The sequence below is a fragment of the Salmo trutta genome, unplaced genomic scaffold (genome assembly GCF_901001165.1).
Source record: "Salmo trutta unplaced genomic scaffold, fSalTru1.1, whole genome shotgun sequence".
Taxonomy (NCBI): Eukaryota; Metazoa; Chordata; class Actinopteri; order Salmoniformes; family Salmonidae; genus Salmo; species Salmo trutta.
The window spans coordinates 301,623-325,818 of record NW_021823043.1 but is presented as its reverse complement, the minus strand read 5'-3'; the positions used below and the strand labels follow the sequence as shown (position 1 = coordinate 325,818).

Genomic DNA, 24,196 nt, shown 5'->3' with positions numbered 1-24,196 from the left:
TCCTTTCAGTTGAGGAAGGTTTAACTCCTAGCTGGAGACAGACACCACTCCTTTCAGTTGAGGAAGGTTTAACTCCTAGCTGGAGACAGACACCACTCCTTTCAGTTGAGGAAGGTTTAACTCCTAGCTGGAGACAGACACCACTCCTTTCAGTTGAGGAAGGTTTAACTCCTAGCTGGAGACAGACACCACTCCTTTCAGTTGAGGAAGGTTTAACTCCTAGCTGGAGACAGACACCACTCCTTTCAGTTGAGGAAGGTTTAACTCCTAGCTGGAGACAGACACCCCTCCTTTCAGTTGAGGAAGGTTTAACTCCTAGCTGGAGACAGACACCACTCCTTTCAGTTGAGGAAGGTTTAACTCCTAGCTGGAGACAGACACCCCTCCTTTCAGTTGAGGAAGGTTTAACTCCTAGCTGGAGACAGACACCACTCCTTTCAGTTGAGGAAGGTTTAACTCCTAGCTGGAGACAGACACCACTCCTTTCAGTTGAGGAAGGTTTAACTCCTAGCTGGAGACAGACACCACTCCTTTCAGTTGAGGAAGGATTAACTCCTAGCTGGAGACAGACACCACTCCTTTCAGTTGAGGAAGGATTAACTCCTAGCTGGAGACAGACACCACTCCTTTCAGTTGAGGAAGGTTTAACTCCTAGCCTCAGACAGACACCACTCCTTTCAGTTGAGGAAGGTTTAACTCCTAGCTGGAGACAGACACCACTCCTTTCAGTTGAGGAAGGATTAACTCCTAGCTGGAGACAGACACCACTCCTTTCAGTTGAGGAAGGTTTAACTCCTAGCCTCAGACAGACACCACTCCTTTCAGTTGAGGAAGGTTAAACTCCTAGCTGGAGACAGACACCCCTCCTTTCAGTTGAGGAAGGTTTAACTCCTAGCTGGAGACAGACACCACTCCTTTCAGTTGAGGAAGGTTTAACTCCTAGCCTCAGACAGACACCCCTCCTTTCAGTTGAGGAAGGTTTAACTCCTAGCTAGAGACAGACACCACTCCTTTCAGTTGAGGAAGGTTTAACTCCTAGCTGGAGACAGACACCCCTCCTTTCAGTTGAGGAAGGTTTAACTCCTAGCTGGAGACAGACACCACTCCTTTCAGTTGAGGAAGGTTTAACTCCTAGCTGGAGACAGACACCACTCCTTTCAGTTGAGGAAGGTTTAACTCCTAGCTAGAGACAGACACCACTCCTTTCAGTTGAGGAAGGTTTAACTCCTAGCTGGAGACAGACACCACTCCTTTCAGTTGAGGAAGGTTTAACTCCTAGCTGGAGACAGACACCACTCCTTTCAGTTGAGGAAGGTTTAACTCCTAGCTGGAGACAGACACCCCTCCTTTCAGTTGAGGAAGGTTTAACTCCTAGCTGGAGACAGACACCACTCCTTTCAGTTGAGGAAGGTTTAACTCCTAGCTGGAGACAGACACCACTCCTTTCAGTTGAGGAAGGTTTAACTCCTAGCTGGAGACAGACACCACTCCTTTCAGTTGAGGAAGGTTTAACTCCTAGCTGGAGACAGACACCACTCCTTTCAGTTGAGGAAGGTTTAACTCCTAGCTGGAGACAGACACCACTCCTTTCAGTTGAGGAAGGTTTAACTCCTAGCTGGAGACAGACACCACTCCTTTCAGTTGAGGAAGGTTTAACTCCTAGCTGGAGACAGACACCACTCCTTTCTTTCCCGGTTCCAGTCATCTCTGTCTATAAAACAGTTTATAGCAGTAATAAAGATGAAGAGGAAGGTATTGATCGTCTCGTCTAATTGTTTACGGACACACATACCCACACACCTAGAGAGTGTCAGCCCTTTAAGATAAGGTCTTTGATTAAGTTCCTGTATTGCTGCATACAGATAGAGAAGGTCACCATTTGACCTTTGGGTAAATATTAGCATTTGAGAGTGTTAGGATAGACAGCATTATACTATAGGGATGTGTTTAGTAGGGCACACAGTAGCAAAACGGTTTGCAACAGAACACGAAAATTCTACCTGGTCGTGTTCATTAGGACATTTGCAACAGAAAATGAATGCGGGTTTCTAATGGGTAAAGTCCAAGTAGTCCCTCCCTGTTTCAGAGTTTTTTGTTTTGTTTGGTGCCTATTGAACACAACCCAGTCTCCCATAAGCTGGAGTCTCGGGAGGACATTTACTCTAGTATGCCCTGGCGGTTCTAGCTTGTATGGGTCCCTGACTCATACATATCACAACGAAGTCACCAAGACAAATAGAAACACATTTGTGTTGATTTATCACTCGAGCAGCAATACATTACCCATCCTCCAACACTGTCAACCAAGAGTCAAGACTACATTACCCATCCCCCAACACTGTCAACCAAGAGTCAAGAGTACATTACCCATCCCCCAACACTGTCAACCAAGAGTCAAGACTACATTACCCATCCCCCAACACTGTCAACCAAGAGTCAAGACTACATTACCCATCCCCCAACACTGTCAACCAAGAGTCAAGAGTACATTACCCATCCCCCAACACTGTCAACCAAGAGTCAAGACTACATTACCCATCCCCCAACACTGTCAACCAAGAGTCAAGACTACATTACCCATCCCCCAACACTGTCAACCAAGAGTCAAGACTAAACCAGTTCACCTTGGTGGTGTGCAGACTGGTTTTATATTATTCTTAACAATTTCACACAAAACAGAAAAACAAACAACAATATGTCTGTGAAACTATATATTCACAGTATTATGAATGAATTGGGGTTTATTTGGTAGCATTTTGTAGTGTGACTGATTTTACTAATTGCATCAGTACTGTACAAAGTTAGAGATGCGCTATTTGATAGATTCCCCCGTCCCCCTACCTCTGTCTTCCAGTGGGGAGACCTGAGGTCAACATACCCCCGTCCCCCTACCTCTGTCTTCCAGTGGGGAGACCTGAGGTCAACATACCCCCGTCCCCCTACCTCTGTCTTCCAGTGGGGAGACCTGAGGTCAACATACCCCCGTCCCCCTACCTCTGTCTTCCAGTGGGGAGACCTGAGGTCAACATACCCCCGTCCCCCTACCTCTGTCTTCCAGTGGGGAGACCTGAGGTCAACATACCCCCGTCCCCCTACCTCTGTCTTCCAGTGGGGAGACCTGAGGTCAACATACCCCCGTCCCCCTACCTCTGTCTTCCAGTGGGGAGACCTGAGGTCAACATACCCCCGTCCCCCTACCTCTGTCTTCCAGTGGGGAGACCTGAGGTCAACATACCCCCGTCCCCCTACCTCTGTCTTCCAGTGGGGAGACCTGAGGTCAACATACCCCCGTCCCCCTACCTCTGTCTTCCAGTGGGGAGACCTGAGGTCAACATACCCCCGTCCCCCTACCTCTGTCTTCCAGTGGGGAGACCTGAGGTCAACATGCCCCCGTCCCCCTACCTCTGTCTTCCAGTGGGGAGACCTGAGGTCAACATGCCCCCGTCCCCCTACCTCTGTCTTCCAGTGGGGAGACCTGAGGTCAACCTGCCCCCGTCCCCCTACCTCTGTCTTCCAGTGGGGAGACCTGAGGTCAACATGCCCCCGTCCCCCTACCTCTGTCTTCCAGTGGGAGACCTGAGGTCAACATACCCCCGTCCCCCTACCTCTGTCTTCCAGTGGGGAGACCTGAGGTCGACATACCCCCATCCCCCTACCTCTGTCTTCCAGTGGGGAGACCTGAGGTCAACATGCCCCCGTCCCCCTACCTCTGTCTTCCAGTGGGGAGACCTGAGGTCAACATGCCCCCGTCCCCCTACCTCTGTCTTCCAGTGGGGAGACCTGAGGTCAACATACCCCCGCCCCCCTACCTCTGTCTTCCAGTGGGGAGAACTGAGGTCAACATACCCCCGTCCCCCTACCTCTGTCTTCCAGTGGGAGACCTGAGGTCGACCTACCCCCGTCCCCCTACCTCTGTCTTCCAGTGGGGAGACCTGAGGTCGACCTACCCCCGTCCCCCTACCTCTGTCTTCCAGTGGGAGACCTGAGGTCAACATGCCCCCGTCCCCCTACCTCTGTCTTCCAGTGGGGAGACCTGAGGTCAACATACCCCGTCCCCCTACCTCTGTCTTCCAGTGGGAGACCTGAGGTCAACCTACCCCCGTCCCCCTACCTCTGTCTTCCAGTGGGGAGACCTGAGGTCAACATGCCCCCGTCCCCCTACCTCTGTCTTCCAGTGGAGAGACCTGAGGTCAACATACCCCCGTCCCCCTACCTCTGTCTTCCAGTGGGGAGACCTGAGGTCAACATGCCCCCGTCCCCCTACCTCTGTCTTCCAGTGGGGAGACCTGAGGTCAACATACCCCCTCCCCCTACCTCTGTCTTCCAGTGGGAGACCTGAGGTCAACATACCCCCGTCCCCCTACCTCTGTCTTCCAGTGGGAGACCTGAGGTCAACATACCCCCGTCCCCCTACCTCTGTCTTCCAGTGGGGAGACCTGAGGTCGACATGCCCCCGTCCCCCTACCTCTGTCTTCCAGTGGGGAGACCTGAGGTCGACATGCCCCCGTCCCCCTACCTCTGTCTTCTAGTGGGGAGACCTGAGGTCAACATGCCCCCGTCCCCCTACCTCTGTCTTCCAGTGGGGAGACCTGAGGTCAACCTACCCCCGTCCCCCTACCTCTGTCTTCTAGTGGGGAGACCTGAGGTCAACATGCCCCCGTCCCCCTACCTCTGTCTTCCAGTGGGGAGACCTGAGGTCAACCTACCCCCGTCCCCCTACCTCTGTCTTCCAGTGGGGAGACCTGAGGTCAACCTACCCCCGTCCCCCTACCTCTGTCTTCCAGTGGAGAGACCTGAGGTCAACCTACCCCTGTCCCCCTACCTCTGTCTTCCAGTGGGGAGACCTGAGGTCAACCTACCCCCGTCCCCCTACCTCTGTCTTCCAGTGGAGAGACCTGAGGTCAACATGCCCCCGTCCCCCTACCTCTGTCTTCCAGTGGGGAGACCAGAGGTCAACATGCCCCCTCCCCATCTCGTACTTCTGAGTGGGAGACCTTCCCAGTAGCCTGCCTAGCTCACAAACTAGAATCACTCCGACAAGGTTAATTGACCCACAGTCCCACATGGTGACATGAAATCATTGAGGTGATGTACAAATGAGCGACTGAAAACCTATTGCGCAAATGTCACCATTCCGGAATGTTTTTGTGCCGCTCCCGGTAAGATGTGGCCCTGAGCGGCTGCCCATGTCGCCTGTACCGAAATCCCCACTCCTCGTACACACACTGTTCCTACGTTAATTATAGACAGTAAGTCTATGGCTCCATCAGGGCAAACGTCTTGTGTAAAGAGCTGAATATATCCATCACTCTCAATAACACCTCTGTCTGTCACACACTTGGAATTGAGCAGAGTAACACAGTAGCTTCATGCTGTTGACTCCATTGGTGCTGACTGATAGTTTACTGGACACATGTAGGACACAGTGTGTGTCAATGCATTAGTGGAATGTGTTTTGATCCTGCAAGGCCTCACCTCATGTAGTTTGTCCTGTGTTAGGTGTGTTTGGCACGGTATGCTGCACCCACTGTGTGAGGACCTAACATGCATGGGGTTACCTCCATCATTAGTGCCCTCTATGGGTGGTGGGGTTTCATTTGGGATCCTCGCCATGTCTGTGAGTTCACCGAAGGTCACATCCTAACTTAAGATGTGCGTGCATAACTCAGAACCTCCCATGTATGAGCTACGGAGTTACCCACGCATAGCTCAACTTACAATCTGGCCCTTAGAGAATGTCTGTCTGTCTGTCTGTCTGTCTGTCTGTCTGTCTGTCTGTCTGTCTGTAACACTGTACTGCTCCTCTCCAGGGCCTGAGGAACAAGCCGAAGAAGACAGGCCATGTGAAAGCAGACCTCATTGATGTGGACCTAGTGAGAGGTAAGGAGGACACAACACCAGCTGTCTCATTCACTCAGACACTGTCTGTCCCAGTCCAACCTGTTGGCTGTCTGTCCCAGTCCAACCTGATGGCTGTCTGTCCCAGTCCAACCTGTTGGCTGTCTGTCCCAGTCCAACCCGTTGGCTGTCTGTCCCAGTCCAACCTGTTGGCTGTCTGTCCCAGTCCAACCTGTTGGCTGTCTGTCCCAGTCCAACCTGTTGGCTGTCTGTCCCAGTCCAACCTGATGGCTGTCTGTCCCAGTCCAACCTGATGGCTGTCTGTCCCAGTCCAACCTGTTGGCTGTCTGTCCCAGTCCAACCTGATGGCTGTCTGTCCCAGTCCAACCTGTTGGCTGTCTGTTCCAGTCCAACCTGTTGGCTGAGCGTCCCAGTCCAACCTGTTGGCTGTCTGTCCCAGTTCAACCTGATGGCTGAGCGTGATAGTGCTACTTGATGGCTGAGCGTGATAGTGCTACCTGATGGCTGAGCGTGATAGTGCTACCTGATGGCTGAGCGTGATAGTGCTACCTGATGGCTGTCTGTCCCAGTCCGACCTGTTGGCTGAGCGTGATAGTGCTACCTGATGGCTGTCTGTCCCAGTCCAACCTGATGGCTGAGCGTGATAGTGCTACCTGATGGCTGTCTGTCCCAGTCCAACCTGATGGCTGAGCGTGATAGTGCTACCTGATGGCTGTCTGTCCCAGTCCAACCTGATGGCTGAGCGTGATAGTGCTACCTGTTGGCTGTCTGTCCCAGTCCAACCTGTTGGCTGAGCGTGATAGTGCTACCTGATGGCTGTCTGTCCCAGTCCAACCTGATGGCTGAGCGTGATAGTGCTACCTGTTGGCTGAGCGTGATAGTGCTACCTGTTGGCTGAGCGTGATAGTGCTACCTGTTGGCTGAGCGTGATAGTGCTACCTGTTGGCTGAGCGTGATAGTGCTACCTGATGGCTGTCTGTCCCAGTCCAACCTGATGGCTGAGCGTGATAGTGCTACCTGTTGGCTGTCTGTCCCAGTCCAACCTGATGGCTGTCTGTCCCAGTCCAACCTGTTGGCTGTCTGTCCCAGTCCAACCTGATGGCTGTCTGTCCCAGTCCAACCTGTTGGCTGTCTGTTCCAGTCCAACCTGTTGGCTGTCTGTCCCAGTCCAACCTGTTGGCTGTCTGTCCCAGTCCAACCTGATGGCTGTCTGTCCCAGTCCAACCTGATGGCTGAGCGTGATAGTGCTACCTGTTGGCTGAGCGTGATAGTGCTACCTGATGGCTGTCTGTCCCAGTCCAACCTGATGGCTGAGCGTGATAGTGCTACCTGTTGGCTGTCTGTCCCAGTCCAACCTGATGGCTGTCTGTCCCAGTCCAACCTGTTGGCTGTCTGTCCCAGTCCAACCTGATGGCTGTCTGTCCCAGTCCAACCTGTTGGCTGTCTGTTCCAGTCCAACCTGTTGGCTGTCTGTCCCAGTCCAACCTGTTGGCTGTCTGTCCCAGTCCAACCTGATGGCTGTCTGTCCCAGTCCAACCTGATGGCTGAGCGTGATAGTGCTACCTGTTGGCTGAGCGTGATAGTGCTACCTGTTGGCTGTCTGTCCCAGTCCAACCTGATGGCTGAGCGTGATAGTGCTACCTGTTGGCTGAGCGTGATAGTGCTACCTGTTGGCTGAGCGTGATAGTGCTACCTGTTGGCTGTCTGTCCCAGTCCAACCTGATGGCTGAGCGTGATAGTGCTACCTGATGGCTGTCTGTCCCAGTCCAACCTGTTGGCTGAGCGTGATAGTGCAACCTGTTGGCTGTCTGTCCCAGTCCAACCTGTTGGCTGAGCGTGATAGTGCTACCTGTTGGCTGTCTGTCCCAGTCCAACCTGATGGCTGTCTGTCCCAGTCCAACCTGTTGGCTGTCTGTCCCAGTCCAACCTGATGGCTGTCTGTCCCAGTCCAACCTGATGGCTGTCTGTCCCAGTCCAACCTGTTGGCTGTCTGTCCCAGTCCAACCTGATGGCTGTCTGTCCCAGTCCAAACTGATGGCTGAGCGTGATAGTGCTACCTGTTGGCTGAGCGTGATAGTGCTACCTGTTGGCTGAGCGTGATAGTGCTACCTGTTGGCTGAGCGTGATAGTGCTACCTGATGGCTGAGCGTGATAGTGCTACCTGTTGGCTGAGCGTGATAGTGCTACCTGTTGGCTGAGCGTGATAGTGCTACCTGATGGCTGGGCGTGATAGTGCTACCTGATGGCTGAGCGTGATAGTGCCAACTGTTGGCTGAGCGTGATAGTGCTACCTGATGGCTGGGCGTGATAGTGCTACCTGATGGCTGAGCGTGATAGTGCTACCTGTTGGCTGAGCGTGATAGTGCTACCTGATGGCTGAGCGTGATAGTGCTACCTGTTGGCTGAGCGTGATAGTGCTACCTGTTGGCTGAGCGTGATAGTGCTACCTGTTGGCTGAGCGTGATAGTGCTACCTGTTGGCTGAGCGTGATAGTGCTACCTGATGGCTGGGCGTGATAGTGCTACCTGTTGGCTGAGCGTGATAGTGCTACCTGTTGGCTGAGCGTGATAGTGCTACCTGTTGGCTGAGCGTGATAGTGCTACCTGATGGCTGAGCGTGATAGTGCTACCTGTTGGCTGAGCGTGATAGTGCTACCTGATGGCTGGGCGTGATAGTGCTACCTGTTGGCTGAGCGTGATAGTGCTACCTGATGGCTGAGCGTGATAGTGCTACCTGATGGCTGAGCGTGATAGTGCTACCTGTTGGCTGAGCGTGATAGTGCTACCTGATGGCTGAGCGTGATAGTGCTACCTGTTGGCTGAGCGTGATAGTGCTACCTGTTGGCTGAGCGTGATAGTGCTACCTGTTGGCTGAGCGTGATAGTGCTACCTGATGGCTGGGCGTGATAGTGCTACCTGTTGGCTGAGCGTGATAGTGCTACCTGTTGGCTGAGCGTGATAGTGCTACCTGTTGGCTGAGCGTGATAGTGCTACCTGTTGGCTGAGCGTGATAGTGCTACCTGTTGGCTGAGCGTGATAGTGCTACGTTAGTGTCACCGTAGATCTGGTGAGTGTCTCCACTGGTCACATGATGCGAGCCAGGTGTAGAAGTCCAGTGAAGCTAGTATCAAAATGGCTCCTCTATTGTTACATCACTCTCTCTCCTTCCCTCTCACTCTCTCTCTCTGTTGAATTATTCAGTCCATCATATCAGACTCCTCTCTGTTTAGTTTCCCCTCATTGCTATTTGATGCCCACATCCCAGGCTGAGCAAGAAAGAGAGACAGAGAGAGAGAGACAGAGAGAGAGACAGAGAGAGTGAGAAGAGAGACAGAGAGAGCGAGAGCGGTGTATGTTTCATGCCCACATCCCAGGCTGAGTGAGAGAGAGACAGAGAAAGAGAGAAAGAGAGACAGAGAAAGAGAGAAGAGACAGAGAGACAGAGAGCGGGGTATGTTTCATCCCAGGCTGAGTGAGAGAGAGACAGAGAAAGAGAGAAAGAGAGACAGAGAAAGAGAGAAGAGACAGAGAGACAGAGAGCGGGGTATGTTTCATCCCAGGCTGAGTGAGAGTGAGACAGAGAAAGAGAGACAGAGAAAGAGAGACAGAGAAAGAGAGAAGAGACAGAGAGACAGAGAGCGGGGTATGTTTCATCCCAGGCTGAGTGAGAGTGAGACAGAAAGAGAGACAGAGAAAGAGAGAAAGAGAGACAGAGAAAGAGAGAAGAAACAGAGAGCGGGGTATGTTTAATGCCAGGCTGAGGTAGATGCAGAGAGGTTGATGTAGTGGGGTGTGTGTTTCAGATCTGTCTCCCCTGACAGACACAGCACTGCCCCTCACTGTCAACAAGGTCCCCACGGCGAAGGCCCCGTGTCCCATGATGGGGGCATTAGTGTAATTGGCTGAGGGTTATTTAATCCAGGGGGCACCCAGGTCTACCTCTGGTAGTTGTTGTAACAGAGACATTATGCCTGTCTCTCTGGTTAAAGTCTTTAACTTATGTATCCTTGTGATTCCCATTGGGATAGCCGTCTCTTATGAGAGATCACTTGGTAAAGATAGTTCCAGTGGAATGATAGAAAAATGAATCATATAATGCTTCATAACCTGTCTTCTCTCCTGTGTGTGTGTGTGTGTGTGTGTGTGTGTGTGTGTGTGTGTGTGTGTGTGTGTGTGTGTGTGTGTGTGTGTGTGTGTGTGTGTGTGTGTGTGTGTTGTGTGTGTGTGTGTGTGTGTGTCCGTGTGTGTGTCCGTGTGTGTGTGTGTCCGTGTGTGTGTGTGTGTGTCCAGGTTCTGCTTTTGCCAAGGCCAAGCCTGAGTCTCCCTGGACGTCTCTGACCAGGAAGGGTCTCGTCAGGGTGGTGTTGTTCCCCTTCTTCTTCAGATGGTGGATCCAGGTCACCTCCAGAGCCATCTTCCTCCTCCTCCTCCTCCTCTACCTGCTACAAGGTACCTACCTAACCCTAACCTCCAGTCATCTTCCTCCTCCTCCTCCTCCTCCTCTACCTGCTACAAGGTACCTACCTAACCCTAACCTCCAGTCATCTTCCTCCTCCTCCTCCTCCTCCTCTACAAGGTACCTACCTAACCCTAACCTCCAGTCATCTTCCTCCTCCTCCTCCTCCTCCTCTACAAGGTACCTACCTAACCCTAACCTCCAGTCATCTTCCTCCTCCTCCTCCTCCTCCTCCTCTACCTGCTACAAGGTACCTACCTAACCCTAACCTCCAGTCATCTTCCTCCTCCTCCTCCTCCTCCTCCTCTACCTGCTACAAGGTACCTACCTAACCCTAACCTCCAGTCATCTTCCTCCTCCTCCTCCTCCTCTACCTGCTACAAGGTACCTACCTAACCCTAACCTCCAGTCATCTTCCTCCTCCTATGTGCATATATTATGAAGACTTTTGTTATGAAGACTTTGTTATGAAGACTTGTATTATGAAGACTTTTATTATGAAGACATATTATGAAGACATATATTTTGAAGACTTTTTGTTTTTGTTCATTTTGGTCTTTGGCAAGTTTTTTTTCCGGTTGTTTGCGCACACATTTCTTCTCCAGGCAAGCCCGAAGTCGGTAGCCCGAAGTCGGTAGCCCGAAGTCGGTAGCCCGAAGTCGGTAGCCCGAAGTCGGTAGACCGAAGTCGGTAGCCCGAAGTCGGTAGCCCGAAGTCGGTAGCCCGAAGTCGGTAGCCCGAAGTCGGTAGCCCGAAGTCGAAGTCGGTAGCCCGAAGTCGGTAGACCCTTCATCTGTGATTGGTAGTCCCTTCGTCTGCTCCAGTCCAGTTCAGCTAGGCTCCAGTCCAGCCCAGCTAGGCGCCAGTCCAGTTCAGCTAGGCTCCAGCCCAGTTCATCCAGGCTCCAGTCCAGCCCAGCTAGGCTCCAGCCCAGTTCAGCTAGGCTCCAGTCCAGTTCAGCTAGGCTCCAGTCCAGCCCAGCTAGGCTCCAGTCCAGTTCAGCTAGGCTCCAGCCCAGTTCAGCTAGGCTCCAGTCCAGTTCAGCTAGGCTCCAGCCCAGTTCAGCTAGGCTCCAGTCCAGTTCAGCTAGGCTCCAGCCCAGCCCAGCTAGGCTCCAGTCCCTAGGCTCCAGTCCAGTTCAGCTAGGCTCCAGCCCAGCTAGGCTCCAGCCCAGTTCAGCTAGGCTCCAGCCCAGTTCAGCTAGGCTCCAGTCCCTAGGCTCCAGCCCAGTTCAGCTAGGCTCCAGTCCAGTTCAGCTAGGCTCCAGTCCAGTTCAGCTAGGCTCCAGTCCAGTTCAGCTAGGCTCCAGCCCAGCTAGGCTCCAGCCCAGTTCAGCTAGGCTCCAGCCCAGTTCAGCTAGGCTCCAGTCCAGTTCAGCTAGGCTCCAGTCCAGTTCAGCTAGGCTCCAGCCCAGCTAGGCTCCAGCCCAGTTCAGCTAGGCTCCAGCCCAGTTCAGCTAGGCTCCAGTCCCTAGGCTCCAGCCCAGTTCAGCTAGGCTCCAGTCCAGTTCAGCTAGGCTCCAGTCCAGTTCAGCTAGGCTCCAGCCGAACCAAAGCATGTGGAAGGCTTAAGTCTCACCCACATTCGTTCTCCACCATTAGTTCAGTGTGTTGTTGGTCTCTGCTTGTGTAGACATGAATACCTTACCTTTCTCTGGCTGTGGTTGGTCATGGGGAAATTCCAGCCCTGAACCTGTCACTGTGTGTTAGATAGTAAATTCACACACACACACACACACACACACACACACACACACACACACACACACACACACACACACACACACACACACACACACACACACACACACACACACACACACACACACACACGGTTGAGTGTTCTCATATACCCAAGAACACTGATAGCAGAGGAATTGACAAGATGGACCACTCCCCTACCATCAAAACAAATGGCCCCTCTCTCAATACCTCTCTGTCTCTCTATGTGTGGTAGTATGAGTTTGTTAGTGAGCAGCCAAGGTGACCAGTTGTATTACCACACCCTCATCCATCCCTCTCATCCCTCCTTTTCACCTCTCCTTCTTTCCATCTCCTTCTCACCCTGGCTAAAGGTTCAATATAAACTATTGACAGGAAGTCTAGTAGACAATGGAGAATATCCCACATACATGGAGCACATAACACTTTCCATGTCTCGCTCTCTCTCTCTCACCCTCCCTCGCTCTCTAACCCTCCCTCGCTCTCTCTCTCGCTCTCTCACCCTCCCTCGCTCTCTCACCCTCCCTCGCTCTCTCTCGCTCTCTCACCCTCCCTCGCTCTCTCACCCTCCCTCGCTCTCTCACCCTCCCTCGCTCTCTCTCGCTCTCTCACCCTCCCTCGCTCTCTCACCCTCCCTCGCTCTCTCACCCTCCCTCGCTCTCTCACCCTCTCTCGCTCTCTCACCCTCCCTCGCTCTCTCACCCTCCCTCGCTCTCTTACCCTCCCTCGCTCTCTCATCTTCCCTCGCTCTCTCTCGCTCTCTCACCCTCCCTCGCTCTCTCTCACCCTCCCTCGCTCTCTCACCCTCCCTCGCTCTCTCTCTCGCTCTCTCACCCTCCCTCGCTCTCTCACCCTCCCTCGCTCTCTCGCCCTCCCTCGCTCTCTCACCCTCACTCGCTCTCTCTCACCCTCGCTATTTCTCTCACCCTCGCTATTTCTCTCACCCTCACTATTTCTCACCCTCTCTCTCTCACCCTCTCGCTCTCTCTCACCCTCTCTCACCCTCTCTCTCTCTCTCCAGTGGCTGCTGCAGCGTTATTCTTCACCATCCCCCAGCCCCACAGTATCCCGACCACAGAGGTGTTTGGGGCGATATGGCTGATGCTGTTACTGGGGACAGTGCACTGCCAGATCGTCTCCACACGCACCCCCAAACCCACCAGCAGCAGCAGCTCTGGCAAGAGAAGAAGGTGGGGAGAAAGGATGGGGATGGAGGGAGGGAGAGGGAGGGAGGGAGGGAAGGAAGGAGGGAGGGAGGGGAGAGGGAGGGAGGGGGCAGGGAGAGGGGGTGGGGATGGAGAGGGAGGGAGGGAGGGAAGGAAGGAGGGAGGGAGGGAGAGGGAGGGAGGGAGGGAAGGAAGGAGGGAGGGAGGGGAGAGGGAAGGAGGGAGAAGGGGAGAGGGAGGGAGGAGGCAGGGAGAGGGGGTGGGGATGGAGGGAGGGAGAGGGAGGGAGGGAGGGAAGGAAGGAGGGAGGGAGGGGAGAGGGAGGGGGTGGGGATGGAGAGGGAGGGATGGGTGAGGGAAGGAGAGGGAGGGAGGGAGAAGGGGAGAGGGAGGGAGGGGGCAGGGAGAGGGGGTGGGGATGGAGAGGGAGGGATGGAGAGGGAGGGATGGAGAGGGAGGGGGAAGGAAGGAGTGAGTGAGGGAAGGAGAGAGGGAGGGAGAAGGGGAGAGGGACGGATGGGGCAGGGAGAGGGGGTGGGGATGGAGAGGGAGGGATGGAGAGGGAGGGAGGGAGGGAGGGGAGAGGGAAGGAGGGAGAAGGGGAGAGGGAGGGAGGGGGCAGGGAGAGGGGGTGGGGATGGAGAGGGAGGGAGGGAGGGAGGGGAGAGGGGATGGAGAGGGATCGGGCAGGGAGAGAGATGGAGTGGATGAATGAATGAATGAGCGAGAGGGAGGGAGGGAGAGAGAGAGGGAAGGAGGGAGAAGGGGAGAGGGGATGAGAGGGAGGGAGGGGAGAGGGGGTTGGGATGGAGAGGGAGGGAGGGGAGAGGGGGTGGGGATGGAGAGGGATCGGGCAGGGAGAGAGATGGAGTGGATGAATGAATGAATGAATGAATGAATGAATGAATGAGCGAGAGGGAGAGAGAGAGATTGGGTAAAGGGGGTTAAAGCATAGATAATGTATCCATACCTCTGTGTTGTTTTAGTGTTTGATGTGCTTCCTGCTCTGAGATAGACCTGTATGACTTAGTTACTGTTTTAAAAGGCCTCGGTCTGACACTCTACAGGTCAGTTCCCCAGACACACATCAGACTGTGTGTGTTGAATCATGGTCCCCACACTCTCTTTTGATCATGTGATCAGGGAACTGCCCCCACACACACTTCCTGTCCCATTGTACATTTTTTAAAGGCTGTGATTTCCTGCCAGAGGGTAGCAGCTTGTAAATTTGTGCTAGGTTGCATAACGCCATTAGCCTTTTTCTAGATCTGTTGGTGCTCTTGGCAAGATGCCACAAACAGATCTGGGAGCAGGCTGTATTGCCACAATAGCTAGCTATTCCCAAAACCCACTACCTTTGGCTTGCACAGTCCTGACCATTTTCAGCCTTCTGGAAGAAAATGTATCCGTACCACACAGTCTGGGAATGAAGTGGCTAACAAATACAAAGAAAACGGCTGTTTGGAAATCTACATAGCTGAGAGATTGTAAAGACAATATAGACATTGTGAAGAAAACACTGTGGCTCCAGATGTTACTGTTGGTCCTCATCTCACAGTCCAGCGGTGTTCACTCACTCAGACTCCAGATGTTACTGTTGGTCCTCATCTCACAGTCCAGCGGTGTTCACTCACTCAGACTCCAGATGTTACTGTTGGTCCTCATCTCACAGTCCAGCGGTGTTCACTCACTCAGACTCCAGATGTTACTGTTGGTCCTCATCTCACAGTCCAGCGGTGTTCACTCACTCAGACTCCAGATGTTACTGTTGGTCCTCATCTCACAGTCCAGCGGTGTTCACTCACTCAGACTCCAGATGTTACTGTTGGTCCTCATCTCACAGTCCAGCGGTGTTCACTCACTCAGACTCCAGATGTTACTGTTGGTCCTCATCTCACAGTCCAGCGGTGTTCACTCACTCAGACTCCAGATGTTACTGTTGGTCCTCATCTCACAGTCCAGCGGTGTTCACTCACTCAGACTCCAGATGTGGTCAGGAATCAACCACCAGACGACTTTCTCCTTCCTTTCCCCTCCTCCACTTGACCTCTGTGTTGTTTTCTCTCTCTAAACCAAAAGTCACCCCCCCCCCCCCATTACCCTGACTGACCTGAAGTAACTCCTCCTCCTGCACACCACATGGTTGACCAGTCAGTGTCTGAGTGGATCTGCTAGCTGCTATTATATTATATATATATATATATATACTGCTCCAAAAAATAAAGGGAACACTAAAACAACACAATGTAACTCCAAGTCAATCACACTTCTGTGAAATCAAACTGTCCACTTAGGAAGCAACACTGATTGACAATACATTTCACATGCTGTTGTGCAAATGGAATAGACAACAGGTGGAAATTATAGGCAATTAGCAAGACACCCCCAATAAAGGAGTGGTTCTGCAGGTGGTGACCACAGACCACTTCTCAGTTCCTATGCTTCCTGGCTGATGTTTTGGTCACTTTTGAATGCTGGCGGTGCTTTCACTCTAGTGGTAGCCTGAGACGGAGTCTACAACCCACACAAGTGGCTCAGGTAGTGCAGCTCATCCAGGATGGCACATCAATGTGAGCTGTGGCAAGAAGGTTTGCTGTGTCTGTCAGCGTAGTGTCCAGAGCATGGAGGTGCTACCAGGAGACAGGCCAGTACATCAGGAGACATGGAGGAGGCCGTAGGAGGGCAACAACCCAGCAGCAGGACCGCTACCTCCGCCTTTGTGCAAGGAGGAGCAGGAGGAGCACTGCCAGAGCCCTGCAAAATGACCTCCAGCAGGCCACAAATGTGCATGTGTCTGCTCAAACGGTCAGAAACAGACTCCATGAGGGTGGTATGAGGGCCCGACGTCCACAGGTGGGGGTTGTGCTTACAGCCCAACACCGTGCAGGACGTTTGGCATTTGCCAGAGAACACCAAGATTGGCAAATTCGCCACTGGCGCCCTGTGCTCTTCACAGATGAAGCAGGTTCACACTGAGCACGTGACAGACGTGACAGAGTCTGGAGACGCCGTGGAGAACGTTCTGCTGCCTGCAACATCCTCCAGCATGACCGGTTTGGCGGTGGGTCAGTCATGGTGTGGGGTGACATTTCTTTGGGGGGCCGCACAGCCCTCCATGTGCTCGCCAGAGGTAGCCTGACTGCCATTAGGTACCGAGATGAGATCCTCAGACCCCTTGTGAGACCATATGCTGGTGCGGTTGGCCCTGGGTTTATCCTAATGCAAGACAATGCTAGACCTCATGTGGCTGGAGTGTGTCAGCAGTTCCTGCAAGAGGAAGGCATTGATGCTATGGACTGGCCCGCCCGTTCCCCAGACTTGAATCCAATTGAGCACATCTGGGACATCATGTCTCGCTCCATCCACCAACGCCACGTTGCACCACAGACTGTCCAGGAGTTGGCGGATGCTTTAGTCCAGGTCTGGGAGGAGATCCCTCAGGAGACCATCCGCCACCTCATCAGGAGCATGCCCAGGCATTGTAGGGAGGTCATACAGGCACGTGGAGGCCACACACACTACTGAGCCTCATTTTGACTTGTTTTAAGGACATTACATCAAAGTTGGATCAGCCTGTAGTGTGGTTTTCCACTTTAATTTTGAGTGTGACTCCAAATCCAGACCTCCATGGGTTGATAAATTGGATTTCCATTGGTTCTTTTTGTGTGATTTTGTTGTCAGCACATTCAACTATGTAAAGAAAAAAGTATTTAATAAGATTATTTCATTCATTCAGATCTGGGATGTGTTGTTTAAGTGTTCCCTTTATTTTGTTGAGCAGTGTATATATATACATTGTGTAAAACGTGGTGACTGGAGACTCTCACCTCGGGAAATGGTGTCCAAACAGCCTGATCTAAACAGGCTGTTAGCTGAGCTGTCAGTCAGACAGTTGATACCGTCCTCTTCTTGTAGGAGGAGATTAACCATTCCAGTAGGTCTCCATCTTCACTTTGTTGTTGTTGTTGATGGCTCTCCAAGTCTAATCCCAGTGAATACAATACTAATCATATCTCCAGTTATTGGATATTGTGAGAACAAAGTCCAATCTACTGCATTAGTATCAATATTAGTCGCTCTGACAGCTGGATATTAGTCAATGTTTTGCTTCGATCATTCCTGACCATACCTGATGTAGTACACACCGCTGCCAGTAAATCAACCCTTTTCATTCATCATCCTTCTTGTGATAAAAAAAAAAATGAAAAAGGTATTATTTTAATGATTTATTTTCTTCAATCACAACAACAGTGATTTCTGTCTGGACCTCTCTCTCTCTCTAAGTACTCTTTCTTATTGATCTGGACCAAAGGCGTTTAAGGAAGGCAGCTCACTTGGATGTACATAGGGAAGGAGATGGCTCTAGCACCACTGATAACACCCGGGAGGGGGGCCCACACTGCCACGGTGCCGCCACCGGCTCACCTTACAGCCTGTGCATCGCTCTCTTCAGAGATTTCTGGCATGATATCTGTAAAGCGCGGTGTGTATTTTTCCCTCCCGTGAGGTTACTAAAGAACCCTATCTCTCTCTGGTATAGCTGCAACATCCCTTGGATTCCACCCGGATTATGATACTGATCAATAATAAATATCCCTTTCTAGTCTATGAGAAAACGGAGGCATATACACTTCCGTTCAAAAGTTTGGGGTCACTTAGAAATGTCCGTGTTTTTGGGAAAAAAAGCAAAACATTTTTTGTCCATTAAAATAACATCAAATTGATCAGAAATACAGTGTAGACATTGTTCATGTTGTAAATGACTATTGTAGCTGGAAACGGCAGATTTTGTATGGAATATCTACATAGGCGTACAGAGGCTTATTATCAGCAACCATCACTCCTGTGTTCCAATGGCACATTGTGTTAGCTAAGCCAAGTTTATCATTTTAAAAGGCTAATTGATCATTAGAAAACCCTTTTGCGTTAATGTTAGCACAGCTGAAAACTGTTGTGTCTGATTAAAGAAGCAATAAAACTGGGCTTCTTTAGACTAGTTGAGTATCTGGAGCCTCAGCATTTGTGGGTTTGATTACAGGCTCTAAATGGCAATAAAACAAAGAACTTTCTTCTGTAACTCGTCAGTCTATTCTTGTTCTGAGAAATGAAGACTATTCCGTGCGAGAAACTGCCAAGAAACTGAAGATCTCATAAAACGCTGTGTACTACTCCCTTCACAGAACAGCGCAAACTGGCTCTAACCAGAATAGAAAGAGGAGTGGGAGGCCCCGGTGCACAACTGAGCAAGAGGACAATTACATTAGAGTGTCTAGTTTGAGAAACAGATGCCTCACAAGTCCTCAACTGGCAGCTTCATTAAATAGTACCTGCAAAACACCAGTCTCAACGTCAACAGTGAAGAGGCGACTCCGGGATGCTGGGCTAGCTAACACAACGTTCCATTGGAATGTTGGTTCCACTTTTCTGGGCTCCATTATTTACTTAACAAATAAGGAACACTCAAGATGTGCACTTATAAATCACAGCTTATGGTGTGACCTCCTATGTCAAAACCTGCACGTGCGGCTAAAAGAACAAGTTATTCTTAACTCAACGTTTCTGAGAACCTGTCTCAGTGGCATGCAAATCTGCCCTTGTTTCAGAGAAAAACAGACACTGTCTCTCTGTGTCTCGCTATCACCCTCAGTCCCTTTTCTCACCTTTTCTCACAGACGCAGGGCTGTGGGTTTTAGCAGAGAGCTAGACACAGACAGAGGCCTCAATATTCAGCTATACAGTGAGCATAAGTACAATGGCACACAAGCAAACTAATAACAACATAATCAATGGTGGGGGTCTTTAGGAGACCCCCAAAATCAATTTTAACCATACAGGACCACAGGAGTGATGGTTGCTGATAATTTGCCTCTGTACGCCTATGTAGATATTCCGTAAAAAAATCTGCCGTTTCCAGCTACAATAGTCATTTACAACATGAACAATGTCTACACTGTATTTCTGATCAATTTTATGTTATTTTAATGGACAAAAAATATGCTTTTCTTTCAAAAACAAGGACATTTCTAAGTGAGCCCAAACTTTTGAACGGTAGTGTACATAGTAAATATATGTTTATGAAAATCATTCTTCCCACTATATGATAAACATTATCTGGTAAGATAATTATTTGGCTGAGATAAGAAGTTATTAAACGGTGTTATTTTATCTGGGGACACACAGAGGGGATTCATATTCAAATCCTTCTCAACGGGAGTTTGATTATTAACTTGTCTCGACATTGGGGTTTCTCAGCGGGCCAAAGTATGTGAAAGGAGAGGTCTGTCTTCCATCTCTGTTATCATTTTTCTGTGTGTGGAAAAAGGGATTTTGCAGCTTTGTTTTTTGTTGTTGCCAATGTTACGGCACATTCAACTATTCAAGCTATGGCCAAGAGAAGCATGGAGCAAAAGATGTCGAAGCATAAACATCAGTAAAGGCTTTATAGTTTTTAAAAGGGATCACTGGGGAAGTTTTTGAGTCTTTCAATCTAGAAACAGTATTAAAAATCCAACCTTTTCACACCAGAAATCTAATGGTCCCTGTCAGTCATCCCAATCCCAAATCCTATTCAAATCAACTCTTATTTGAATCCAGCTTAGTAGCACCAGTAACCCATCCCATTTAGAAATAGTTTCTCTGCTCCCATGCCATGGCTTCAATTAGTACCAACTTGGTCCAAGTGATTCTGTCTTGTTCTGATTTCTGCATGCTGGATGGACTTGGGACTGTCTACCTGTCCTGTCTTACCACCTCTACCGCCTCCCCCCTTTAACCTCCCCCTCCATCTCTCCCCTCAGGTCTAAGAAGTCCAAGCTGTCCATAGACAAGTCCACAGAGACAGATAATGGTTATGTGTCTCTGGATGGGAGGATAACCTGTAAGAGTAGTGAGGAGGGGCTCCAGCTCCATGATGGAGGATCTCACCACTGTGACCTGCTGCTGAGGTCAGACGAGACGTGTTGGACTGCACCCCCGCCTCTCAACACTCTGCTGCTGCCCCCCGTCACCAAGGTAAACAACAAGGTAACACACACATTTATACACACACACACACCATCACACAACACACTGCTACTTCCCCACAGTCAGCAAGGTAAACAACAAGGTCACACACATTTATACACACACACACCACCACGCAACACACTGCTACTTCCCCACAGTTAGCAAGGTAAACAACAAGGTCACACACATTTATACACACACACACCACCACGCAACACACTGCTACTTCCCCACAGTCAGCAAGGTAAACAACAAGGTAACACACACATTTATACACACACACACCATCACACAACACAGGTATACACAAGGTATCACATACACATGGTTAGCAGATGTTATTGTGAGTGTAGTGAAATGCTTATGCTTCTAGATCCGACAGTGCAGCAGTATCTAACAGGTGATATCTAACAATTCCACAACTAAACCTAATACACACAATCTAGTAAAGGAATGAGATGAGAATATATAAGTATAAAATATATGGATGAGCAGTGACAGAGCGGCTAAGATGCAACAGATAGTAAAGAATAGATAGTGTAGGATACAGTATACAGTATATACATATGAGATGAGTAATGCGAGATATGTAAACATTATTAAAGTGACTAGTGATCCATTTATTAAAGTGGCCAATGATTTCAAGTCTGTAGGTAGGCAGCCACCTCTCTGTGTTAGTGATGGCTGTTTAACAATCTGATGGCCTTGAGATAGAAACTGTTTTTCAGTCTCTCGGTCTCAGCTTTGATGCACCTGTACTGACCTCGCCTTCTGGATGTTAGCGGGGTGAACAGGCAGTGGCTCGGGTGGTTGCTGTTTCCTGAAGTCCACAATCATCTCTTTTGTTTTGCTGACATTGAGTGTGAGGTTATTTTCCTGACACCACACTCCGAGGGCCCTCGCCTCCTCCCTGTAGGCCGTCTCGTCGTTGGTGGTAATCAAGCCTACCACTGTAGTGTCGTCTGCAAACTTGATGATTGAGTTGGAGGCGTGCATGGCCACGCAGTCGTGGGTGAACAGGGAGTACAGGAGAGGGCTGAGAACGCACCCTTGTGGGGCCCCAGTGTTGAGGATCAGAGGAGTGGAGATGTTGTTTCCTACCCTCACCACCTGGGGTCGGCCCATCACGAAGTCCAGGACCCGGTTGCACAGGGCGGGGTCGAGACCCAGGGTCTCAAGCTTAATGATGAGTTTGGAGGGTACTATGGTGTTAAATGCTGAGCTGTAATCGATGAACAGCATTCTTACATAAGTATTCCTCTTGTCCAGATGGGATAGTGCAGTGTGATGGTGATTGCATTGTCTGTGGACCTATTGGGGCGGTAAGCAAAATAGAGTGGGTCTAGGATGTCAGGTAGGGTGGAGGTGAAATGATCCTTGACTAGTTTCTCAAAGCACTTCATGATGACAGAAGTGAGTGCTACGGGGCGATAGTCATTTAGTTCAGTTACCTTAGCTTTCTTGGGAACAGGAACAATGGTGGCAATCTTGAAGCATGTGGGAACAGCAGACTGGGATAAGGATTGATTGAATATGTCTGTAAACACACCAGCCAGCTGGTCTGCGCATGCTCTGAGGACGCGGCCGGGGATGCCGTCTGGGCCGGCAGCCTTGCGAGGGTTAACACGTTTAAATGTTTTACTCACGTCGGCCACGGAGAAGGAGAGCCCACAGTCTTTGGTAGCGGGCCGCGTCAGTGGCACTGTATTGTCCTCAAAGCGAGCAAAGAAGTTGTTTAATTTGTCTGGAAGCAAGATGTCGATATCCGCGACGGGGCTGGTTTTCTTTTTGTAATCCATGATTGTCTGTAGACTCTGCCACATACATCTCGTGTTTGAGCCGTTGAATTGCGATTCCACTTTGTCTCTATACTGACACTTTGCTTGTTTGATTGCCTTACGGAGGGAATAACTACACTGTTTGTATTGGCCGTGTTTCCAGTCGCCTTGCCATGATTAAATGCGGGGGTATGTGCTTTCAGCAGCGAATGCTGCCATCAATCCACTGTTTCTGGTTAGGGAAAGTTTCAGTCACAGTGGGTACAACATCTCCTATACACTTCCTTATAAACTCGCTCACCCGGAACATATCCCAGTCCACGTGATCGAAGCAATCTTGAAGCGTGGATTCCGATTGGTCAGACTAGCGTTGGATAGACCTAAGCACGGGCACTTCCTGTTTTAGTTTCTGCCTATAGAAGGGGAGCAACAAGATGGAGTCATGGTCAGATTTGCCAAAAGGAGGGCAGGGCCTTGTACACATTGCGGAAGTAAGAGTAGCAATGGTAGAGCGTGTTACTCGCTCATGTACTGCAATCGATATGCTGATAGAGTTTTGGTAGCCTTGGCTCAAATTAGCTTTGTTAAAATCCACAGCTACAATAAATGCAGCCTCAGGATATATGGTTTCCAGTTTACATAAAGTCCAGTGAAGTTCCTTGATGGCCGTCTCGGTATCCGCTTGCGGGGGGATATACACGGCTGTGACGATAACCAAGGAAAGTTCTCTTGGGAGATAATACGGTCGGCATTTGATTGTGAGGAATTCTAAGTCAGGTGAACAAAAGGACTTGAGTTCTTGTATGTTATTACAATTACACCATGAGTCATTAATCATGAAACATACACCCTCGCCCTTCTTCTTACCGGAGAGATGTTGATTCCTGTCGGCGCGATGCACTGAAAATCCCGTTTGCTGTACGGACAGCTAGCCATGTTTCCTTGAAACAGAGTATGTTACAATCCCGGATATCTCTTTGGAAAGCAACTCTTGCCCTGATTTCGTCTTCTTCGTTAACTAGGGACTGGACATTAGCGAGTAATGTACTCGGAAGCGGTGGGTGGTGTGCGCGCATCCGAAGCCTCACTAGAAGTCCGCTCCGGCACCCTCTCCTCCGACGGCGTTGTTTTGGGTCGGCCTCTGGAATCAGTTCAAATGCCCTGGGAGGTGCAGACAAAAGATCCCCTTTGGGAAAGTGGTATTCCTGGTCGTAGTGCTGGTTGTGCTGGTAAGTTGGCGTCTCTCTGATATCCAATAGTTCTTCCCGGCTGTATGTAATAACACTTAAGCTTTTCTGGTCTAACAATGTAAGAAATAATACATTAAAAAAACGAAATGCTGCACAGTTTCCTAAGGACTAAAAGCGAAGATGCCATCTCTATCGGCGCCATCTTGCTGAGGTAAACAACAAGGTAACACACATACCACCACACAACACACTGCTACTGCTCTCCATCAGCAGGTAAACAAGGTAGCTAATGCACACACACACACACCTGTCCTGAAACATGGTGAGTTTAACCATGTATAAACAGACTATACACTCTCTAGTCTGTAGTCTCAAAGTAGGAATCTGTCCAATCTGTCTTCCTCCCAGGAGACCCAGAGCCGTGGTGTGGGTGTGGAGAACATGTCTGATGAGGCATCTAGTGAGGAGGATCCTGAAGCGTCCTACACCGCCATCCGTAGGGGCGTAGAGCGCATCAGCAGCGACTGCACGCTGCGCAACAGGAAGCCACATCACTACAAGAAACACTACACCATCAACACTGAGGTGGGTGACCTCCACACCACCCAGGTTGGTCACACTCACACAGAGACACGCACAGCGACACACACACACTTACATACAGTACATACTGTACATATATACACACACTTACATACAGTACATCACACACACACACATACATAGAGTACATACATACATACAAACACATACACACACTTACATACTGTACATACATACATATATACACACACACACACTTACATACAGTACATACTGTACATCACACACACACACTTATATACAGTACATACATACATACATACATACATACACACACTTACATACAGTACATACTGTACATCACACACACACACTTACATACAGTACATACATACACACACACTTGCATACACACACACACACACTTACACACACACACACACACACACACACACACACATACATACATACATACATAC

The 24,196-nt window shown here is 50.4% G+C and overlaps 1 protein-coding gene across 23 annotated transcripts in view; it reads left to right on the top strand.

Moving 5' to 3' along the window:
- LOC115188401 (putative homeodomain transcription factor 2) overlaps positions 1-24,196 on the top strand; it is a 112,977-nt gene that overhangs the window by 77,699 nt on the left and 11,082 nt on the right. For 19 of the 23 annotated variants that reach the window (XM_029747235.1, XM_029747219.1, XM_029747234.1 and 16 more), the window contains 6 exons: positions 5,811-5,880; positions 10,149-10,307; positions 13,057-13,225; positions 17,514-17,684; positions 19,999-20,224; positions 23,583-23,783. In XM_029747235.1, the coding sequence (XP_029603095.1) occupies positions 5,811-5,880; positions 10,149-10,307; positions 13,057-13,225; positions 17,514-17,684; positions 19,999-20,224; positions 23,583-23,783 (996 nt within the window). The remainder of the gene's footprint in view (positions 1-5,810; positions 5,881-10,148; positions 10,308-13,056; positions 13,226-17,513; positions 17,685-19,998; positions 20,225-23,582; positions 23,784-24,196) is intronic. The other 4 variants (XM_029747233.1, XM_029747237.1, XM_029747238.1 and 1 more) reach the window with 4 other exon arrangements.